Source organism: Mustela lutreola, chromosome 6, assembly GCF_030435805.1.
Source record: "Mustela lutreola isolate mMusLut2 chromosome 6, mMusLut2.pri, whole genome shotgun sequence".
Taxonomy (NCBI): Eukaryota; Metazoa; Chordata; class Mammalia; order Carnivora; family Mustelidae; genus Mustela; species Mustela lutreola.
In genome coordinates, this window is record NC_081295.1 from 106,899,968 (window position 1) to 106,922,777 (window position 22,810).

General features: G+C 38.1%; 1 protein-coding gene across 1 annotated transcript in view; it reads right to left on the minus strand.

Annotated features, from left to right (window-relative positions):
* EYS (eyes shut homolog) overlaps window positions 1-22,810 on the minus strand; it is a 1,683,276-nt gene that overhangs the window by 109,176 nt on the left and 1,551,290 nt on the right. Inside the window, 1 exon segment of the mRNA XM_059179314.1 lies at window positions 5,772-5,944. Coding sequence (XP_059035297.1) covers window positions 5,772-5,944 — 173 coding nt within the window.

A 22,810-nucleotide genomic window follows, 5' to 3' on the forward strand; every position in this document is an offset into this window, starting at 1 on the left:
GGGAAGCTGGGACATTTTAGCTGGGCACATTACTGCCCCCAATATACTCAGGGATGTATTAATAAAAAAGGAGAGAATATACTGGCCGAGCAACTGGCAGAGTCTGCCAGAGCTAATATAATTCCCCAAGACAAAATACCTTACTATCTTGTTTTTAATAGCAGTGTGTGTGTGTGTGTGTGTGTGTGCGCATATATAATAACTAAATCCAACACCACTCATTGGTAGGAAACATAATGCTGTTACTGCTAGAGAAATGACAGAAGTAACTATAGATACCTAATGAAAGGCTTTGACCAGAAAATCTTTCCCAGATACACACACACACACACACACACACACACACACACACAGCTCATTTGCTTATGAACACAAAGTACCGGCAATAATTATTGGAACAATAACTGTAACTTTGCTCTGCAGGGACTGCCGCTTGCACAAATGGAAAAAAAAAAAGGTGTTAATTCAATGCAGTGGGTTGGATTGCAGGAGTCCATCAAAGCTGTTTTTCAAGAACGTTTCAGTGTACAATAATACATATATTTATTTTAAGTGCTCCTTTTTTAGATGTGCCAATCTAACTTTTTTCTTTACAGATGCTGATACAGAAAAAAAGGTGAAAGGCAGGGGGTGTGAACCTTCCCACTGAGCTAAAGGAGAGGCAATTCCCTCAGTTCTCAAGGAAGAAACAATGCAGGACACTCAAAGGTTGCCTTCGACCCAGGGTGAGAGGAATCACTTTCCTGAGTGATTGTATGGCCACAATCACTCCTGTCTCCTTGCCCCCTTCTGAGATCAGGCCTGATCTTTCAACATTTCTTTGTAACCAGGAGCTGGAAAATAGAGAATTTAAACATGGAGGGAAATGAGGGATATTGAGATGGGTTGAACAGCAGGGTAATCAAACAGCTGTTGAGTCGGAAAGAGAAAGCTGGATCATATCAGAGTGGATGCTATCAAAAGAGTTACGAGCTTACATGACAGAAAATTACATGTACTTGAAATATGCCATTACAAAATGCCAGCCTGACATTAAGCTGCTTTATAGAGGTAGCATGTCCTTAAATAGCCTGGTGATTATCTGTATCCCTGGAGCGCTGCTTTCCTACCTGACTTTGTAATACCCTGGCTTGTCTCTAATCATTGCAAAGAGTGTCACCAAGTTAGAAAAATTCTTAAAAGGAAATTAATTTTGATTTCCTTTGACATCCTAGAGAGTTTTCTTTCTAGCTAGGTTGGAGATCCAGCCTTCTTTCCCACAATGACGAGATGCAGGATGCCGCAGTTCTGAGGGTCAGAATCCTGGCTTGAGGGCTCTTAAAAAAACAAAAGCATTTTCTTTGTGTCCAGTGATACATTAAGCGATTTATATGAATCATCTCAATTAATGCTCATCTCTCTGAACCTGCAGCACAGAGAGACCAAGTGACTTGCCCAAGGTCACCCTGACCACTGCTCAGCGCGGGGACGGGGGATTTTAACCCAGCCGAGCTGATTCTAGGCTCTTAGTCTGCATGTTTCACTACTTTCTTCAAAAACTATGTTCCATTGACAGGCGCAGGCAGGGAGGATAAGGTAAATTAAGACAAATTTTAGAAAGGACACAGCCATTGAGAGACAAAATAAAGTGTCCCCCCCTTTGTCTTTAAAATGATGTGGTTAAGGAAACAAGAAGCTTATGCCTGCATAGGAGGCAACAGGAAGTGTGAATGAAGAGCTCAAATGTGGAAAGTAAAGCACTTTACAAAGGAAGGCAGCTGCGAAATTTCCATTCGCAGTGTTTGTTTATTTTGGCTCCTGTCATCACTGCCATGATTGCCCCAGGATGAATTTCCCAGTGGAAACATCAACAAGGTAGGAAACGTCATAATTATATTTCTTATTATCCCCCAAAGAATTTATTATTATGGTAGATATGGCTATGATCTGAAAGAAAAGTGCTATGTAGCAAATACAACTGCTGTTAAAACTAGGTGATTTTTCACCCTCTGGTATTAACAAAAAGGCAAAGATGAAAAAAGGAGTTTTTGGATATTATTTTCTGCCTTTTCTCACGTGTATTTGTAACTGGGCAACAACTATGCTTATCGGTTTGCTCTATGCTTTTCTCAACTGAATAGCTACATATTCAGTATGTTCTGGAGAATCTCCTGGAGGTCACTGGTAGCAGTGAATGGTCCAAGAAATGATATGGGGCGCTACCTCACACTAGCTGGGGGAGTAAAGAAAGCCTTGATTCTTGCTGGATGCAAAGATGGCTCCTGAAGGGAGCGGACACTTTAGGTGGGCATTTTGTGACTGCTCATGGAATGTTGATATGCTAAACTATACTTCCTGGATCCCCAGCTTCTCTGGAGCTTTTGCTTGCCTGAGATGCCTGCAAAAACTAACCCTTTTGCTAGTTTCATATGGCAATGTAGAAGTGTAGGAAAATTAAGGTCCCGTAGGGCAACCCTCAATCAAAAGGAACCATGAATCAATGGTTAGATGCTTCTCTCTTTTGTCCCTTTGGCAGGCAATTTTTAGAATCGTTCTATACATTTCTTCATAAGATCAGAAAATTTTGTCAGTTTAGACAGTTCCTCATAAGATCTCAGTAGAAGCAAGCACAGCTGTTCACGCTTCAACCCCATAAGACACCTATGTACTGACTTTCTCCCCTTTCCTGTTTTAGTCCCTCCAAGTCTTTACTACACTCCTGTTTCTTGAGATCGTTTCCAAAATAAACTACTTCAGTGCAATTCTTTATCCAGGTTCTGCTTTGATGGTGGATCTGGGTTAAGACAATGCAACATTACCAAAGGAGCGATATTTATGGGCTGAAAGATAATGTGCGTGTATCGGGGGGCGGTGCTTGTTTGGGAATGGTACTGGCATTTCACATGGCTTTCTCTCCTTTCCCAGATCCCTAAGTAGTGGAATCCTGGTCCACAGCCCTCTTCTCTTTATCTACACTTTCTCCTTAGACAATCTCCCGTTCTGTAGTGTTACCCACCACCTCTACTTTGATGACTCTCCAAATTTTATCTTTAGTCGTGACATCTCCCATGAGCTTGAGCACCATTTACCTGCTTGCCTTCATAACTTCTTCATTTGGTTATCTTAACAGGCATATTTCCCTTCATCCGTACATGGTGGAACTCTTGTTTACCTCCCAATAATGCCCCATAAAAACCCTGTTATGCTCCTAATCCTCTTCATGGTGCCACAATCTACCCATAGTCCAAACAAATAAAATAAAAAAATCTAGATGTACTTGACTCAGCCTGTCCCACACACTTCCCAGCAAGTTCTGTCAATTCTATCTCCAGAACAGATCTCAAGTTTATCCACTTATTTCCATCTCCACCGGCCATCACCCTGGTCTTAAGCAAAATTATCTTTTGTCAGGGTTAACTGACAAAAGCCTTCTAAAATTGACATACGGCAGTCAGAATTGTTTAAACAAATATATATATACCATTTGCCTCCTTAAAACTCTCCGATGGCTTCTTAAGGCACCTAGAAATCAAAGTCTAAGACCTTCCCATGTGCCCAAGATCCTTTATGATGTAGGCCCTGCTCATTAAAGATATGGTTTTCCCCTTGCTCCCTTATGCTCTGCTAGAATAGCACCTTTCATTCTTAAAAAAAATAAAAATAAAAAATAAAAATGCCTAGGTTCTAGCTCTCTTCAGAGTTTTTCATTTTTCTGAAATTTCTGCTTGAATAGTTGTTCTCCTGGTTTCATATGTCATATTTCTTATTTAGGCATTAGCACTAATCTCTACTCTTCTGGAGTTATTCCCGTTATGAGCACCTGTCACCCTATTTACTCCTCACACTCCTGTTTATTTCCTTCATAATTCTTCCCATAAACTCTATTCTGTGTCTTGAGCCATTGTTACTTTCTTTTGATCTTCTCAGAAGGCAAGTTCCATGAGGGTAAGAATCTCAAACTGCTCTGGCACTTTTGTGGAATATACTAATGGAAGAGTTATTTTGAGGAATTCCTCTGAATGGGTGCATGTAGGAATTTCTTCTTACCTACAATGAAAGGTAAATTTTGTCTAATATTTCCTGTCTCAGTAATCTATAAATCTCTGCCTCTTTGGAGCCATAATATGACCAAGAGATGGGAACAAACAATTTTTTGTACATATGTGAAGACATTCTTATAAATCTTCATTTCTTAGGGTGCCTGGGTGGTTCAGTTAAGTGTCTGACTCTTAATCTCAGTTCCAGTCTTGATCTCAGGGTTGTGGGTTCAAGCCCCACATTAAAAAACAAAAACAAAAACAAAAACAAACTTCATTTCTTATTTCATGTGATCAGTCTAATTTTCAACTAGGAAGCAAAACTGATGATTCATCCTTAGTAATCAAATTTTTTTGTGATCAACTGCATTTTTCAATAGCATTTACCTCAATAGAATAAATGGTTTTGTTTTTATCGGAATGGACAAAACTTCAATTCCATCTGGTGTATGATGCCTTTTTTATTATAAAAGTGACTTGGCTAACTTCTAATATAAACGTGCCATACAGAGAATGAAACTCATAGTACTTCTTAACTTCCCCTCTCCCAGCTACATAGAAATACATAGAACTCAATTCCCTTAAAGATATATATGCCAAAAATTTCAATACCTTTTAGTCACAAATTCTTCTTTATTCTAGTTTCAATTTTCATGCCTGTTAAATCAGGGTGTGGCACTCCAGCTTTCTGATGAGTCGGCACAGGTTAGATCTGTTTGTTTCATTTTGTGCCTGGGACATAGTGACCTGTGCTCACTTTGATAGCCTTGTGCTAGAATTTGATAACAAATACCACCAGCACCAGAAAAAACTTTGTTTTTTAAATTTAATTTAATTTAAAAAATTTTTATGGTGAGGGGCACCTGGGTGGCTCAGTCAGTTGGGCATCTGACTCTAGATTTCAGCTCCGATCATGATTTCAGGGTTGTGAGATAGAGCCCCTCCTTGGTTTCCCTGCTCAAAAGGGAGCCTGCTTGAGATTCTCTCTCTCTCCCTCTCCATCTGCCCCTCCCCCTCCAAATAAATAAATAAGTCTTTAACAAATTAAATAAAAATTTATGGTGAAAATAAAAATGAAACAAGCCCAACTCTGAGTTGATAAAATAGTAATACCAAATACCTTTAATTATTTCCAGAAATATTTATAGACATATTTAATTCTATATATCAAAGCTAACATTACATTCTTAGGCAAGTTGCTTCTTAAACAAACTTATTTTACAGCATCTTGTACCTTTTTGTAATTTAGGATTTTCACATACTGGATTTTCCTAAGGAGAGGCACATAGATTTTATTTGTGATTTTGTTTCTTGCTATTTACTAAACATGTCATGGGTTTTGTTATCTTTAAACAAAAAAGAAACTGGTCTACAACACATAGATATGTTAATATTATATCCTCAGTTTGCCAAAATGAGAGAAAATATTTTGAATTTATGTTTTGCATCTGATTTTCTTTGTTACTCTCTGAGCATCAGAATGACTTTGAGATTTTTAGAATACGGAGATTTTCTGAAGTCTAACCTCAGGGTAAACTGATTACTTCCTTTGTAATTTCATGACTGGCTGTGAGAATTACCTGCTCAGTGATCAGTCTCACTAGGTCTTTTCTCCCATGACTTGAAAAGAACCAAGGAAAGGATTCGACCTATTTGATCAGTCAGGGGCTGTCCTTGCTTCCTTCACGTGACTTCTCTACTCCTCGCCTCCTTCCCCCGCCCCGTGCACCATGCTTTCTCATCACATGATCTTACCATCCGTGCAGAGGAGTCCAGACCTCCCATATGGGCAGAGGCAGACGACATCTGTCTTGGATTTAGGAACACAGGTGGCACCGTCCCCACACGGGCTGTTTTCACAGGTAGCAAACTGGCACATCTTGCCTGCGTATAGCCTTGGACACTCACAAAACCAGTTTCCATGATCACTAAAAAGGAAAAAGGGAAGATAAAACCAATCAGAAAACAATTGATCTTTTACACACAGGCGCGTGCACACACACACACACACACACACAAATAAAATGAAAATTGCAGCTTGTCTTCTCCCTTTCTCTTTCTGTGTTTTTCAACTTTAAAGTATTTCTCGCTGTGTACTTCACATTGAAAGCAGACTAGCAGCTTTATAGTTTGCCTGAAGCCATAAATTCTATTTTAAGCCATCTATTTTTATTTTTTATTTATCTCACCTTTATTTCACACTAGGTGCCTTTTTAGGGTTTCATTAAATATGTATGGCGCTGCCTCAGTAAAGTGCTTCAAATGTCGATTAGAAGAAAACATCTTAGGCGCAACACTCAGGAGAATTTCAAGCTGGGGATAAGCTTCCTCCGCTGAGGACAAAGTCCTCCAAGAGCCACCTTTGAGATAACTCAGCAAGAAAAGCACGGTGGGGAGCCAAAATGACTCAACACCTCCCTGGCTTCAAGTAGGGCTTGGTGGCCCCAGGCTGAGAGCGTCTGTGAGAGAGGAGCTGAAACTATGCTCACCTGCTCGGCAAGCCTCCTCCAAGAGGGGAAGGGGACTGGGAATCTGGTGTTTCTGCTTCCCCTGCATGTATCCCACCCTTTTAAAGTAAAGGCAACCCCAGCCTGCCTTTGTAGACTCATTCCTCCACCATTCCCAGTGCCCACTGACCTGGTAGCTGCTGGGGGCTCTGCCCATTCAAGGGGAGAGCCTGGCAGAGGAGAGATGACCAGTCCCTAGTGGTGCAAATGCAAGGCACTGGGGCAGACAGATGGTCGATGATATTATTTGGGTACTAGATCTAACGATTACTCTGCAGTTATATGAGCCAGTGGAGCTTAACCCCCTTTTTTTTAGTCTTCAAGCCAGTTTGAATGGGGGTTTTGTCACCTACAATTAAATGGATTCTATTTAATATTAATGCCCTTCCCTTCCCCTGTCTCCCCCTTTTTTGCTTTAGTCCACACACTTGCCACATATGAATCTTCAGGGTTTTTTCCTTCTGCTTACATCTTATCTTCTAAACATGACTGTTAACGCTTAAGGACAGGTGCCAGGACCATCCCCCAGGTTAGGATGTCAGCGTCTTTGGTTTCACCACCCAGCCTCCCAATCTATTTGGAGTTCTTCCCCATACCCGCGAATGTTCTTGTCCTTCATATTCTTCTGGTCCCTTCATACCCTCTTTTCATCTTTTAACCCCCTTAGTCCAAAATAAATTTACTTTCAGGAAAGTATAATACTAGTGAATATCCAATTTTGAAATATGAAGAGGTTCCCTTTCCAAAAGTGTACATACTTTCTTATTTATTCTCTATGTTAATGGGAGGAAGCACTCTCGAGAGAATTTGTATGTCAGGGAGCAGGTACATCTAGCTTTGGTGGGTGAGGCTTTGAGACCCTTGGATTTTATTGACACGTAAGGTGCTGAATGTGAGTGACCAGTAATTTACTCGTTTTAAAACTTTCATGGCAACTCGCATAGCATTTCACACTTAGCAGACAGAGAATCTCACAGGTTTTGAGAGATGGGAAAAAAACAAAACAAGGATCAATGTCACTAAGATGGTTATAAAGTGCCCTAAACAAACTTTTTGGTTTTGGGGCTTACAAACCAGAATTTCGAGGACCCTTGAGCTAATGCTGTTTCTTCTTGCCTGAGAACAGTGGTAAAAGCATAGCCAGACCACCTGGCAGGGATAGAGAGATATGTTTCTGGTGTGACTTAAAGTGTTAGGTAGGAGCTTAATATTGTTTGGGGCCATGGATAAATCCCATGTAATTTCACCTCCATTTACTTAACTTGGAATTGGAAGTTCAGTATTAAGCACCTGTACTCTGGGACGAAGTCCTGGAGTATAACACTCTTGAAGCTGCATTCTGGAAGGGCCAAATTCATCTTTTTATAGTAAAGGAGAATGCCACATATATGAAAGTCAAACGAATCTAAATATTGATTGATTTAAGTGCTTGAATCATATAGACCTAACCAGATTTGAAACGCAGGAAAGATGCTTTTCTGTTATAAACCAGGGAAAGCACTAATTTTAATCATATCCTATTGATCAATCAAGCCTCATTTCCTTTCTGCTTTCATCAGGTGTTGGAAGAAGTTGGTTGTTATAAATTCATGTGGAGATGACTAACCGCGTGCATCTGCACATCAGCAGGCAGCTAGAGCAGGGAGAGAAATTAAATTCTAGAGAAAATGCTCCATGCAGGGGGAAGATCCTCTCATCTGGCTGACCAGGAGCAAGTGCCCAGAGCCCTCTTGGCCATCTTGACTTTGCATTAGGAAGAGTCAGTGTTAACCAACTAAAATTTTGCCAGATGATGAGGCCTCTGTATATTTCACTTCAATTGTACCTTCGAGTTTCAAAATATTTTCTGGAGTGCTCAGTACTTCACCTGTAGTTTTAATAAAATCTATTTTTGCTACCAGCTGTATTACTTGGACCAAAAGTTTTCTCCTTTTCAGATCTTGCCAAAGATCCTATTACGAAATCTCAACTTCTACAAAAGCTGCAAGTCAGCTGAGTCTGTTGTCACTTAACTCTAATGACAGCTCTCCACACCCTGAAGCAAACAGCAGTGTTGACCAAGAAAGTAAGTGTCCTGAGGCTGTCCTAGGTGGCAGTCCATTGTTTGGAAACAATGATTAATACGATGTCACCCTCCTTCACCCAGTTCACTTTAAATGTTGGAACATGTCTGTGAATGTACTGGATACTGTTTAATTAGTTACGGGAGAATAGATTTACATGCAGTCCACTTTTTTAATTTGAAAAAGTTGTCAAAATCTTACCCTTCACAGATCTGGAACCATATGGAAAACTGTTTTGCAAAGCCTCCTCTGAGGAAGTCAGAGCACTTTTTAGAATTAAAAGTAGGTCTGAGAAAGAACCCAGGTATCGGTGACGTTCTTACCTGTAAACCATAACCCCATATTTATTGCCAGCTGCTGTCAACCAGTATTCGCTGTGCACCTATGTTATGGACAGAGTCACTTGCCACGGAGTTCAGAAGACTTAATTCTGCTCTTGTTTGGGAAGACACCATAAGGGCATGAACAGATCCTTATAAGACACAGCGTAAGCATATGAAAAGGGAATTTAGGCAGTAGGCAAGGATTTTAAGGCCTTAGCTCTGTGATAAATGGATTCAAATTCCAGTGGCTTCTACAAGCTTCTCTGAGGACTGGCACCACAGAATGTTACCTGGGAATCATTCACGTGGCTTTTAAAATGCAGACTCCCCAGCTGCCCTTGCTTTCTGAGATTTTGATTTAGGAGATCAAGGGTGAGGCCCAAGATTCTGTGTTTTAAAGATGTCACCATGTGATCCTCTTGCACAGCCTACTTTGTGCAAAAGCCAGCTCCCCTGAGACAAATTTCCTCACCAGAATGAAAGGTTGGTGGGCATCAGTTACTATTGTTTCTAGCAGGATGCCAGGGCATTATAATTTTCTCTTTTCAGGCTACATTTTAGCCTTTGACTAATGTATATCTGAAAATACAATATTTATCCATTAAGACAAAGATTAGAGGGTTTTTATTTTACTAGGGCCATATATGTTCTACTGGATGTATATTACACTTAGCAACATAAAGTAGGAAAACATTCAGTCAGTCATTTTAAAGCTTAGTTTAAAAAGTGCTACCTATATAAGTGTATGCAAACATCTGTTTATTTTGGCACTGTAACCATTATAGCATATTCAATTACAAGTCACAATATGGTTAGTGTATCAAGATGACTGTCATTAAGTTTCTACGGGTATTAAAAATTATCTTTAGAAAATTTAGCTGATTAAAAAAATCAGAGATGCTGGCTTGAAAAGGATGCCTCTATTTACATAACAGCCAGATGCCTGAAAATGTTCTAGAACTAAAAGGACTCCTGCATGTATTAACTTAAAAAAAAATAAATAACTCTTCCTGCACCCTTTGTGTCTAATGGATCATTAGCGCGTTTCAAAGTTGACCACCCACAGTGTCAAGAGAGGGAGATTCTCAGCAGGAAAGTGAGCCGAAATGAGTCCTTATGAATAATGTCTCTAGATACTTCTAAAAAATAAAAATTACTATTGGCAGAAATAACCCATCTCTATGTATAGGCTCTTCTATTTATAGTACCACAGCACTGGCTTAAGAATGTAAATGAGACCCCAAGTAGCTGTGGTTCAAGTGGAACTTTCATTCCTTTTTCATGAATTTCACACCACACAGTAAGAGTCTGCTGATTACAAAGCAATACCCACCAGCCTCCCCACCTCCACCCCTAGTCATCCTTACAATTTCTGAATTCTTTTCAAGTGAGTTGTCAGCTGTGCTTGGAGACTCAACTGTCGCCTCATCCACAGATAGTCTGTCTCTAGGACAGAGCTGCCTCAAAGGATGTTATTTCTTGCTGTAAGGCACACCATCATCTTTGACATTTTCATTTTTTCTTTTTGAAAGTAGCCAAATGTGAATATAACAGAAAAAAATGCAAAACCAAAATTATCTTAAGGTGGCCTAGAAACTGAACTTAAGAAAACAAAGTCTATATAATATACTCATGAAGGGAGAGCTCAAGAGAAATGTCCTTCAGCTTCAAGGAACCTTCTTCTTTATGTGAAAAGATTTTATTAAAGGTAGAAATAAAGAAGATAAAAAAGGATATGAGCAATAATAAAAGTGAGAATTACATGTGAAGAGGTGATATAAAAAAAGAGGGATAATTCACAACAGTATATTTTTTTTTGTTTTTTTCTTGCTCTAGGATCTGTCTAATCCAATCCTGTGCATATTTTGTGAAGGAAGATTGAATTTATGTTATAATTTCTCTCTCTTTCCCCCTTTCTCCCTTCTGCTTTCTCTTAAAGCCATGGTTCACTTTATAAAAACTTCTTCATTGATAGAGAAGGATGATCAGAAATTTCCTTCCCAGCAAGAGCCATCCTTTTCATTCCTTTAGCCAAGGGACATACTAGTTCTTAGGAAATGGAGATAAAGCTTTGCTTCTAAGAGAGGAGCCTCAGAAAATATCCAACCCCAAATGGGAGCTAACACGGTACAAGGGGCCATAATCTAAATAACTTAAATGAGAGATGCAGGAGAATGTGCCAGCAGTGATGAGCTGCTCATTAGATGATAGGGAAAGGAAGTGGGCAAAGATGAAACATACAATTAATTGAATCTGAATCAGTTAACTGTGGGATAAGAGCAAACAGAAAAGAGTCTGGTACAAAGAGAAATGGGTTGGGGAAAAAAAAGGATGAGGTAGAGGTTACCAGTGGGAGAGAAAATAAAAGAATGCATTCATGATTATTGAATGACTGTCTCATTTCACGTGTCTAAAATTACCTCCCTAAATTAGAAACATATCTCAGGGTTTTTTAAGATTAGACTTTGTGACCAAGCAACAATTCCATAACAGATTTTCTTACTCCATATTCATTGCAAAATTAGCCAGTCTCCAGTCCCTTGCACTGGAAGGGCAATTTGGGCAAGATTTAATATAACAGAATCAGTAAATGCAGTGCTTATGAAGCTCTGGAGTTTTCAGATAATTTCCTGTGAAGATAATGTGCCTATTTGGAGGCTATTTCAGGCTGGAAGAGTTGGTATAAGCTTTTAAAATGCTATTTTAACTCCTACTAAAAAGAAACAAAAATTCTCTTAAAATATTTAAGCCAACAAAGTGCTGTTTCACCCATTCCCTTGACCTCACTAATGTTCACATACACACAATTTCTATTCAGCTGTTTCCATGGTGAATTCAACTGTTGCCAGGGAGGTGGAAACAGTGCTGGCGGCATTGATGATTGCTCTTTTCTGCTATTAAGAAATATTTACAAAATTGCTGGGGGAGGGATTTATTCCTCACACACATAGGAATAACAAGTAACTCCCTAGAAAGACACACGTTTATAAACATGGAAACATTTTTTATGAACATTGCTATATTCCTATGTTGAATTTGCAACAAAAAATTTAATTTATCCCACTTTCTCACTTTCACCAAATGCTTGATATTGTAATTTTGCATGGGGAGAAAACAAGCAATTTGGAGGACTTCTTGCCTCTAAATATGTCGATGCATCAGACTTGCTCTCAAACTACAGGAAAAGGGGGAACATATGGAACTGTCCCAAACATCCTAATACATGGTCAATGTCCTGAATAATATGGATCAGAGATTAGTGATTAGAAGATGTTTTAATGCCTACCCCTTGAACCAGGTGGTATATTTAGCTTATAGTACTGAGGTCCAGATATAAGGTTTGCTATACAATTATAGGGAACAGGGCACCTGGGTGACTCGGTTAAACCCCTGCCTTTGGCTCAGATCATAATCCCAGGGTCCTGGAATTGAGTTCCAAGTCAGGCTTCCTGCTTTGCAGGGAGTATACGTCTCCCTCTGCCCCTGCCCCTACTCATTCTCTCTCTCTCTCTCTCTCAAATAAAAATCTTTTAAAAAAGAACAATTATAGGGAAAAATATAAAATTTGTCACTCAACATTTACCCATCATACACGAGATTATTTCCTCAGTCTCAAACCCAGTTCAGACCTTTAAGTCATCCAGCTTCCTCCCTGTAGCATAGACTACACATTTTTGTTAGTCCAGGTAACATTCCCAAATCATTTGTTAAAAAGTTTGTACTAATTTTGGCTTTCACTTCTTTCCTCCTACAAAACTGGTTGTTAAGATCTTTCCCAAGATCTAAGCCTTATGTCCCACATTCTTGTGAGATGACTTCCTTTCACACTCTACTGCATAAAATTGCAGTCATCAAAATTAACCCTTGACTTCCCACCTCATTTTTCTTCTTGTTTCTCCTTCTTTCTTTTTACCCTATTGCAGGGTTTTGGGCAGAGCAATAATCATACCGTGTTTTAGAATTATCATTCTGAGGCTATGGTGTGGAAAATGTACCGGAGGGACACTGAGTAAAGAAGGGATGCCCTTTCTTCTCTGCTTTCTCCTGTTGGGCATATATGCAAGAAACCCAGTGGTGCTTGCCCCCAGCAAGTTTCAGCAGCATCTCCTCAGGTGAATTCACAGTAAGTCCATGCTCCAGCTGGGTTTTCTGTGAGACTCAAGTGTCCCAGTGGGTGGATTCTCAGCAAGTTTTATAGTGCCTTCAAGAGTGGCTTTTCAGAAAGTTCTGCTGGTTCTTGAGTGGGTGGCTTTTAACAGCATTTCATCCCCTCCCCTGCCACATGGGCAAAGTTCTAGTAAGTTTAGCAGCAGCCTTGTGGGTGGTTTCTCAGGGAGGTCCTTAACATCCCAGGAGATGGCTTCCCCATGAAGTTCCCCTGAGTTTCAGCAATATCCCAGCAGGTGGCTTCCTAGTGAGTTTCTTCAGCCCCTCAGTGAATAGCTTCCTCTTTCCCAGTCCTGGTCTGTGGCATCTCAGTGAACTTTTCTATATCCAGTGACCACATGGTCTCTAAAGTAGTGTAAGTATTGTGTGTGTGTGTGTGTGTGTTCAAAATTTATTCTCTTTTTGAGTATTCTTCCCCAGCCCTAAAGGTAAGGATTGCCCCCTACATTTGGTATATCTAAACTCTTAAGGTATTCTTTGCCACTTAGGAGTTAATCCTGTTACTAGTTAATAATTCTTCATATTAAATATTCCTAAGTTACTGTGTGGCTTCTGTCTCTTGCCTGGACCTTGAATTATGTTCAGATAAGGCAGCTGGGAGAAGGCTATCATTGAAATCCAAGTAGAAGTGAAATAAACTCAATGGAAGCAGGCATGGAGAGAAATGATTTAATAGATGTTTAGAGGAAAAATATTTATTCAACTTGATGGTTGGTTTCTGGTTTGGATAACAATAGATTTTGATGCCGTTCTTAGAACTGAAGAACATGAATTTGGAAAGTAGGAGGAGAATATGATGAGCTAATTATACATATATTTGAAGTATCCATGGATATCTTAGTGAATAGGTTAGGTAGTGTCAAAATAAGTTATGGCTGTAAAAAATAATTTAGTTTTGATTATAATAAAGAGAACCTATGGATTATTATGTTAGTTAAGGTTGGGGGAAGAGGCACCTGAAGGAAAATAAACTTTGACTCAAATACCTAAAGAATTTAAAGTGCTGGACCAGCTATTTACCATACAATAAAATCAGAAAGGCTGCATTAAAAGAATTTACCATTATACTTTTGTTATCACCACATGGAAAGACACCCATGTGTGTGGAAACATGGTATGGCAAAGCTCTTTTTAGGGTTAAGTGAATATTCTTTTTTTTTTTTTTTTGAATATTCTTTTATGAATATAATTGTCATACATGCCATAGCTGTTCTTCTTAAGGACAATTTGGTTAGTGGGGCGCCTGGGTGGCTCAGTGGGTTAAGGTCAATTTGGTTAGCTTTGTGGGCACAGTTGAGATGCTAAGTGTATGAGAGAGAGCTTACTGGACAGAACGCATCCCAGCTCATTTTCATGCAAAACTGTTCATGATGATGATGATGATGATGATAATTCTTTATAAAGTGAAATATGATGATGGTGGTGATAATTCCTTATAAAATGAAACATCTTTGATGAGTACTAAACTGGACAGGATGTCAGGGCGACAGGAATTAACAGGGGCTATCCCAAACAAAATATGATCTCTGTCTGGCATCAAGTATTTCCCCTTAGTCTATTGTTATGCTGAATGTACTAATTAAATATAAGGAACTCCCACCTAAAACTAATTCTGAAGTGGAAAGGCAATTATTTTATCTTGTCTCCTGCATTATTTGGAAACATTCTATTAGAGTTCAAATTTACACATATTCAGGACATGATCTTGGAAGAACATTCTCTGTTAAGCTGATACAATTGAAATACAAAGCTCAGAGAACTGAAAACAGCTTTCCTAAAAAAAGAACTACTGATAATAAATCACTGCTTTGCTACCTTTGATATGTGGTCTTCTCTCTCTCTCTCTTTTTTTTCTTTAATCCTGCAAGGGATAATTTGAGTTTTAAATACAAGAGGTTGAAAGTAGCTTCAGGCTTTTTCAATTAAAAGTTTAAGTTTTCAACTTCTTTGCACTGGAAAAGATTAAATTTCCTCTTGGAATTGGTTGACATGATGTTAAAATGGACCGTGCTATTTCTTTGAAAACCATGTACAATGGCCAGCCTGCATCAAAAGGTGTTTCCGCTGGAGGCCAGCTACTCAGTTCAGTGACCTTATGGAAGGTAAAGGACAGTTTTAAAAGCATTTATACCTAGTTAACATTTTTTTGACACTCTATTAGATGTGACCATTTTCTTTTACATTAAATGGATAAAAAAAGAGAAATAGTCAACTTTTCCTGCTGTTTCCATAGTTTCAATTAGTTTCTTTCCCCTCAATTGCTCTATCAGATGGGCTATAAGATTTCACTATTTGGGGGATCATTTTAAGCCTCTTTTCCAGCAGATTGTTATTTTTAAAGCTCCAATGATTCACCATAAAATGCATCTCCATCTGCAGGAAGCAATTCTTAAATTGCTTCACTCAACAAATCTGAAACTGCTAGGCTCACTATAGCACAGAAATAGAACTGGTTTGGAAGGGGATTACCTATTGGGTTCAGAAAACCTTCTTCTGAGACAGGTTATAGCATGGAACAGGTCTCTGAATACCAGAGGCAACTTTAATTTTCTTTTTAGTAAGAATCATTTGAAGTTTTGTTTTGTGGATTTCAACTGTTTCCTGGGGGAAAAAAAAAACAAAAACCTATATTTCTTGGTAACTAACATTATGAGTTGTTGCGAACTCGCCAATCAGTTAAAACTGAATTAAAATTTTCTCTGCAACTTAAAATTGTATTTGAACTAATACATATTTAAATACCCTTTTCTCAGAATTTACTAAATCTTAACTTGAATTCAGTTCTTTTCTAGAAAAGTTTTTACTTAAATTCAATGTAGTTAACAAATAGTGTATTATTAGTCTCAGAGGCAGAATTTAGTGATTCATCAGTTGCTTAGAACACCCAGTGCTCCCTGCATTAAGTGCCGTCCTCGCTGTCCATCACCCAGTTCCCCCATCCCCCCATGCACCTCCTCTCCAGCAGTCCTCAGCTTGTTTCCCATAGTTAGGTGTCTTGAATTCAGTTCTTAATTCATTTCATTTAAAATTAATCTCTTTCCTTCTCCCTCCATGGCACATATATGCAAAATACTAGACTTTAGCACAAGAAGTTATTACACAATAGAACTGAATTTTTGACAGGTTTTATTTACACTAACCTGTAAAATAGGGCAGAAAATCTTAGTTGTTTTAAATCTAATTAAAGTAAAATAGAAACCAACAATGCAGGATCTGAGAGAAAGCCCGACACATCTAAGGATTCAAACACAACCCTTCTGCCTAGACAAAGGAGAGGATTTGAAGAGCTAGGCACAGGTTATGATCATGCAAGGATGTCTCTGATTTTATATCAAAATATATTCAATATTTCAGCTGTACATATTTCCTCCCCATTTAAGCCCTTTGTACTTTGCCTAGAACCCTCCTTCCCTTTTGTATGATTTTTGCATGGCTGATGCCTTCTCATCATTAAGTTCTAGCTGACATGTTATTCCTCAAAGGAGCCTATCCTTGAAACTAATGTTGCCGCCAGACTGTTCACCTCTATCATTACTCTTAGTATGTTTATTACACCTGATCACTTTTGAAATGTTCCTATTTATTTTCTTATAAATTTATTTGATTGCTCATTCACTGCCCACTGCCTAGAATGTATGCGTCAGGAGAGTAGAATCTTAAGTATGCAACAGAGATTTGTATTCTCAAAGCCTAGAAGAGTGGCCGGCATATAATGGTTACCCAATAAATGTGTGTTGAAGGAATTAGCAAAATAATTCCATGTGTTTACAGGGTGAGATAATAAAACATAGAATGTAATTTTTTTTTTTTTTAGAGAACATATACTGAAATAATCTCTTAAGGTGCCCTTACTACTGAAGAACTATATGTAAAATTTCTTTAAGGTAAATGAAAAGAAGACAAAAATATCCTGAGTTTTTAAATGGAGCTCTCTTTACTGACAACTTTCTACTTATTTTTAGTTTTATTAATAAAATCCCCTGACTGGACAGTGATTACTTTTGTGGGCGAAAAAATGGAATGGACTGGGAGGCGGCAGAAGGGAAGAGCATTCTTCGGTGTTGAAATACTTAATATCCTGAGCTGAGTTGTGGTTCAATGGGTGTATAATATCTTTAAATATATATATTTAAAAACTCTTGGCTTGGTTTTTTCCTAGAAAGCAAAAATATAAACCAGTTTTGCAAGCATTTAGAATGCAAAAGCTTCTTTCATGTCAAGTTTGTTTTTTGGATAGTCCATCGAGTTCTGGTTTTTGAAATTTTAGGTGGGTCAATAAAGAATACTTTGGACATATCTTCCATTTTTATTAAATTTGTATCTGCCTGTTCTCTCCATGTGGGAGACTCTCATGCTAAATTACATGGCTAAATTAGCACCAATTTAAGTGTAGTTTCTAAATGGAAATCTAATATCCTCCAGTATCTTAGTCACAAGTTCTATGTTTTATAAATAGCAATTACTTTTTTTTTGATAGTGCAGGGATGAGTCATATATTTCATGAGGCACTGAAAGTTCGGAAGTAATTCAGGAGCATTTGGGTGCGCCTCAGTTGCCAGACAAATAGGCTGCTGCTTTTGTAGTATGGGCTGAGAGGTTGGAAGTTCTCCAATCCAAAAATAACGGCCCATTTTCCTGTGATGCTCCTTAAAAATATATTTTCAGGGCTCTGTTCTTTTTAGGTAGAGAATTAAAGATTCTTCTCATACCTTAAGCACTACCTCAATGCTACCTTCTCAGTAGATACCCATGGCCAGAACTAATTGCTTTTATTTATTTATATTTATTTATTTATTTTTATAATTTTTAAAAAGGTTTTACTTATTTGACACAGAGATAGAGAGTACAAGTAGGCAGAGCAGCAGGCAGAGAGAGATGGAGAAGCAGGCTCTCTGCTGAGCGAGGAACCCAATGTGGGGCTCGATCCCAGGACACTGGGATCATGACCTGAGCTGAAGGCAGCTGCTTAACCAAATGAGCCACACAGGAGCCCCAAATTTCTTTTATTTTTGACACACTGATGGCATTCACTTACCCATTCAGACATTCAGTAATATTTATGAAATCCTGGCATGATTCAGGCACAGAGTAGGCTTGAGGACAGACAAATAGGACATGGCTACCTCTTAGTAAGGTTTTAGTTTAGATTAGTAGTTCTTAGAAGTAGTTTCTCATTAGAATTGCTATAGGAAAATGCAGATTTGTCAAAAATACAGATCCGCAAGCATGGGAAATAGGCATGTATATTTTTTACAAGTTTCTAGATGATTGTGATACACATTTCTGGTGACCTGGTTTCCATTCTTCCACAATAGTTCCACTACAAGAACTTGACCCACTTTGGGAGTAAAAAGAGTCTTTATAGTGAACTGAATCTCTCCAACTTATTTTAGATGTAAGCATTGGTTATGATTGTACTGCCTGGGGGGAATATTCTTCTTCCAAAGTGAATGGTGGGTACTAATTGAGATATCAAATATTTGTTGAACACAAAATGAATGACTGCCAATCTTTTCAAATTGAGCTGTCTTCAGATGAAACATCTCTCATATGGCATGACTTCAAGACCTATAAAACTTAAAGTTGGCATCTGAGATTCCTAGTTTCTAGGGTGGAAAAAAAAAAAAGGAAACTTGATGCTCAATGCTTTTGTCATGCCTTCATTTAAGTGTCTAAATAATTCATACATTTTTTATTGAGGAAAACAAAACAGCTTTATTTTTAATGGCATGGATCACAAAAAGATCATCTTAAACCTTTGATTTCAAGGAGTATTGAGTTTTCTTTGGAGTACATTTTACAGGATTAAAACTTGACTTATTTTAAGTTTGTATTTTAAGATACTCTGTTTACAGGGACGCCTGGGTGGCTCAGTTGGTTAAGCAGCTGCCTTCGGCTCAGGTCATGATCCCAGTGTCCTGGGATCGAGTCCCACATCGGGCTCCTTGCTCCACAGGGAGCCTGCTTCTCCCTCTGCCTCTGCCTGCCATTCTGTCTGCCTGTGCTCGCTCTCTCCCCCTCTCTCTCTGATAAAAAAAAAAAAAAAAAAAAAAAAAAAAAAAAAAAAAAAAAAAAAAAACTCTGTTTACAAAACAAGACCTAGCCTCCATTTTCTAGGTTAGATACTATGAAATCAAGTAACAGTTGGAAATGGTATAGTCTGTACAGACTAAGGACAAAGAGAAAAGAGAATGCATACACATGATTGCATACTGAAAAAAATTTTGATGCTATTATTTAGATCACTGTGATAAATAGTTGAAAGATTCTAGGAATAATAATGTTATGCAAGTTGCAACATATCACATTTTCAAAATGATGAACTTTTAGGAATTTGGTAATGAGGTGATAATGAGATGATGAGGTGTGAAAGAAGTTAGTTTCTGCTTTGCATTTTTTTTAGTCCATTATCTTTATTGCTGTCTTATAACACTTCAATCTATATACTGACCTTTTATTCTGACTGCTACCTTAACTGACTATCACACATTTTTGGGAGATGACTATAAATTATGAAAGGTTGAAAGTGTCCCCAAAAGCGTTAAATCAAATGCTATAAAATTGAGTGTTGACATTTTTCAAAAGTGCAAAAAGTGCAAGAGCAAGAGTTTCAGGGTGTTGAATATCACCATGAAGGAAAGTGTACCTGGGAAAATTAAATCTGAGTAGACAGGAGAGGCAACTTTTATATTTGGAATAAAAGGTTATTTTCTTACTTTTTTGCTAATAGAATATAATTAAGAACTTAATTGCTTTATTCTTCTTCAGATCTGACATTGGGAGGGCAGGGAGGTCAGGACACTGTCTGGCTCTTTTAATACAATAAAATGCAACCTGTTGACCTGGAAACAAAGTGATAGAACAAGGGTCTCCCAGGGATACAACACCTGCAGGCATAAGGACCAATTAAATATTAATTTAAGCTCAACATTTATAAACACACTACCTTGTTCTAAGGAAATGTTAATATAGTTTTATTTCTTTATGTTGAGCATTTGTTATAATAAGAATATATCCAGACTATTAAGTGGCCCCAACTGAGAGGACCTCTTTTAATTAGAAGGGAAATAAAAGGTGTTTGTGTTGGCTTTTGAGAAATGAATAGGGTGTTGGGCATAAATATTTGAAGATACGTCCTATTTAAATTTAAATAACATTTCTTCCCACAATCGCAATGATTTTATTTTATTTTATTTTTTTAGTTGTTAACCAAATTAACTAAAAGTGATACAGAGCACGGTGCCTGGGTGGCCTAGTCGGTTAAACATCAGCCTTTGGATCAGGTTGTGATCCCAGGGTCCTGGGATGGAGCCCCACCTTGTGCTCTCTGCTTAGCAGGGAGCCTGCTTCTCCCTCTCCCTCTGCCTGCTGCTCCCCGATTGTGCTCTCTCTGTCAAATAAATTTAAAAAGTCTTTAAAAAAATAAAAGTGTTACGGAGCTACTATAATATGAATTGTTATTGTAGTATTTTTTTGAAGATTTTATTTATTTGAGAGAAGGAGAGAGAGAGGGAGAGAGAGAGAGAACAAGCAGAGGAGTAGTGATCCTTTGTTCTTTTCAAGCTCAGTGGGTGTTACTTTGTTCTGCTTAAGTGTGTAAGCAAGGGTCCCTGGACATGTTCCTGGCCTCCAGTATTTTAGATTTCATGGGGAGAGCTGCAGCACAGGAGGGATTTTTGTAGGTCAACTGTCCTGTGTTGGGGAAGGGGTAGAGGTACTTGCTAGCCGTGAAAGATGGATACACATTACTGGAGCTGATATAGCTGTACCTCTTCTATAGAGAAGAGTAAAGAAAACCTAAGTATTGTTTCCTCCAGTATTTAACTCTTGAGTTTTCCTCGGTGATGCCAATACCAAGATGCAATAGATAGAAGTGTTTGGAGGTCTCCTCTGGGACTGGCAACCAGGGCACCATGTTCTCCTCCTCTAGGACTGATACTTGGTGTGTGATATTTTGCGCTACACCTTCTATGAACTTGGGCTAAATATTCCTATCTATTACTCCAAAGTACTTTGTGGGTACTTTTATATTAGTATTTACCACCTTGGACATGTGTCCATCTGTCCAACTCTACTATAAATTACTTGGAAGATCAGCACACTGGACTAGAACAGCTGCCCTCAATAATTCCTTAAAGTGTTCTCACAGTTTTCATGACTTTAACCATCTTCTACTTGATTACAAATCCCAGATCTGTACATTCATTCTAGATTTTTTTTTTTATGAGTACCAAGGTTTTCTTAGCAATTTACCTTCTAAGCAGTTCTTCTCTCATTGTATGTGTCACAGTGCATTGGCTCATTTATTTTTTTATAGCTCAGGACCCTCAATGTCAAGTCTTCCTTAAATCATTTAGTACCCAATTTTTATGTACTAGATAAATGCGATCTTATGTACTAAATACCTGTACAATCTGGGGAGATTATGTCGTGGGTTATCTGGGTAGACCTAAAATGTAATTACAAGCATCCTTATAAGAGCAAGTCAGGCAGAAGGGTTACTCAGACAGAAGGAGAGAAGGCAATGTGACCATGGAGGTAGAGACTGGAGTGATATAGCCACAACCAAGGAATGTTGTAGCCACCAGAAACTGAGTCAGGAAACAGATTTTCCCCTATAGCTTTCAGAGGGAGCATAACTATGAGCTACCCTTGAATTCAGCCTAGTGATATCAATTTTGGATTTCTAGCCTCCAGAACTCTGAGAGAATAAATTTCTGTGTTTTAAGTCACAAAGTTCATGATAATTTGTTATGGTAGCCATAGGAAACTAAATACAAAGTCCTACTATGTTTCTGTTCTGTGTCATATGGTATAGGTAAAAAAAACCAAATGGGACACTGCCTTGACTTTGAAAAGCAGAAGTAGGGTTTGAATGATAGATTGGTTTTGGCATGAAGGGCTATGTGCTAAAGTAAGCTTTCATTTCCCAGTGGCCAGTGAGCAGCCAATGGATTTAAGTAAGAGAGCAGCACCATCACCTTTGTTTCTGAAGGAGATGGGAGAATATGGAATTGAGGATACTAATGACATCATTGCTCTGGTAAGAGTTTAATAAAGGTTTGAACTGAAACAGTGGCCACAACACCAGGGGGGAGAGATTTTAATTTAAGAAACTTTTTCGAAGTGGAATTGAATAATTATGTCATTCTGAGCCATGTTACCCTTCTGGGCTCAACATCTTGTCCCTAGTACTTCTTTCTGTTAGATTTTTGGCCTTTTGCTAAAATACCTTATGTAAATCATAGTAGTTCTGAAAAATGATTTGAGTATTATTTTGAAAATGTTTTTATTGGAGATAATAATCTTTTAAAATGTGGTTTTAAACAATCTTTTCCCATATTCTTGATAGTTTTTTTTTTTTTAAGTGGGAACCTTTGGAAAATGAATCAATACAAAAATTTATACCATATACAACTTCCATCAAGTAAATTATTAATATCATGATTTAATTTTAGGTGATCTCAAAAATCACTTGAATGATGAATTAAATTATTATAAATGGATATAACTATCTTTTTGAGTGTAAAATCCCAGAGAAATATATAAGATAAAATAAATAGCATTCTAACTATGTATCGAGAGAACCATTTTGCTAATAATCAAATAGACTAGTCAGAATAGGAAGAGATGAGTTTTTAATACATCTTCTGAAAAATAAATGCAATTATTATTTAAATGAAGTACTAAACATGGAGTCACTACCACTCTGCTCTAAACTAGTAATAATTACT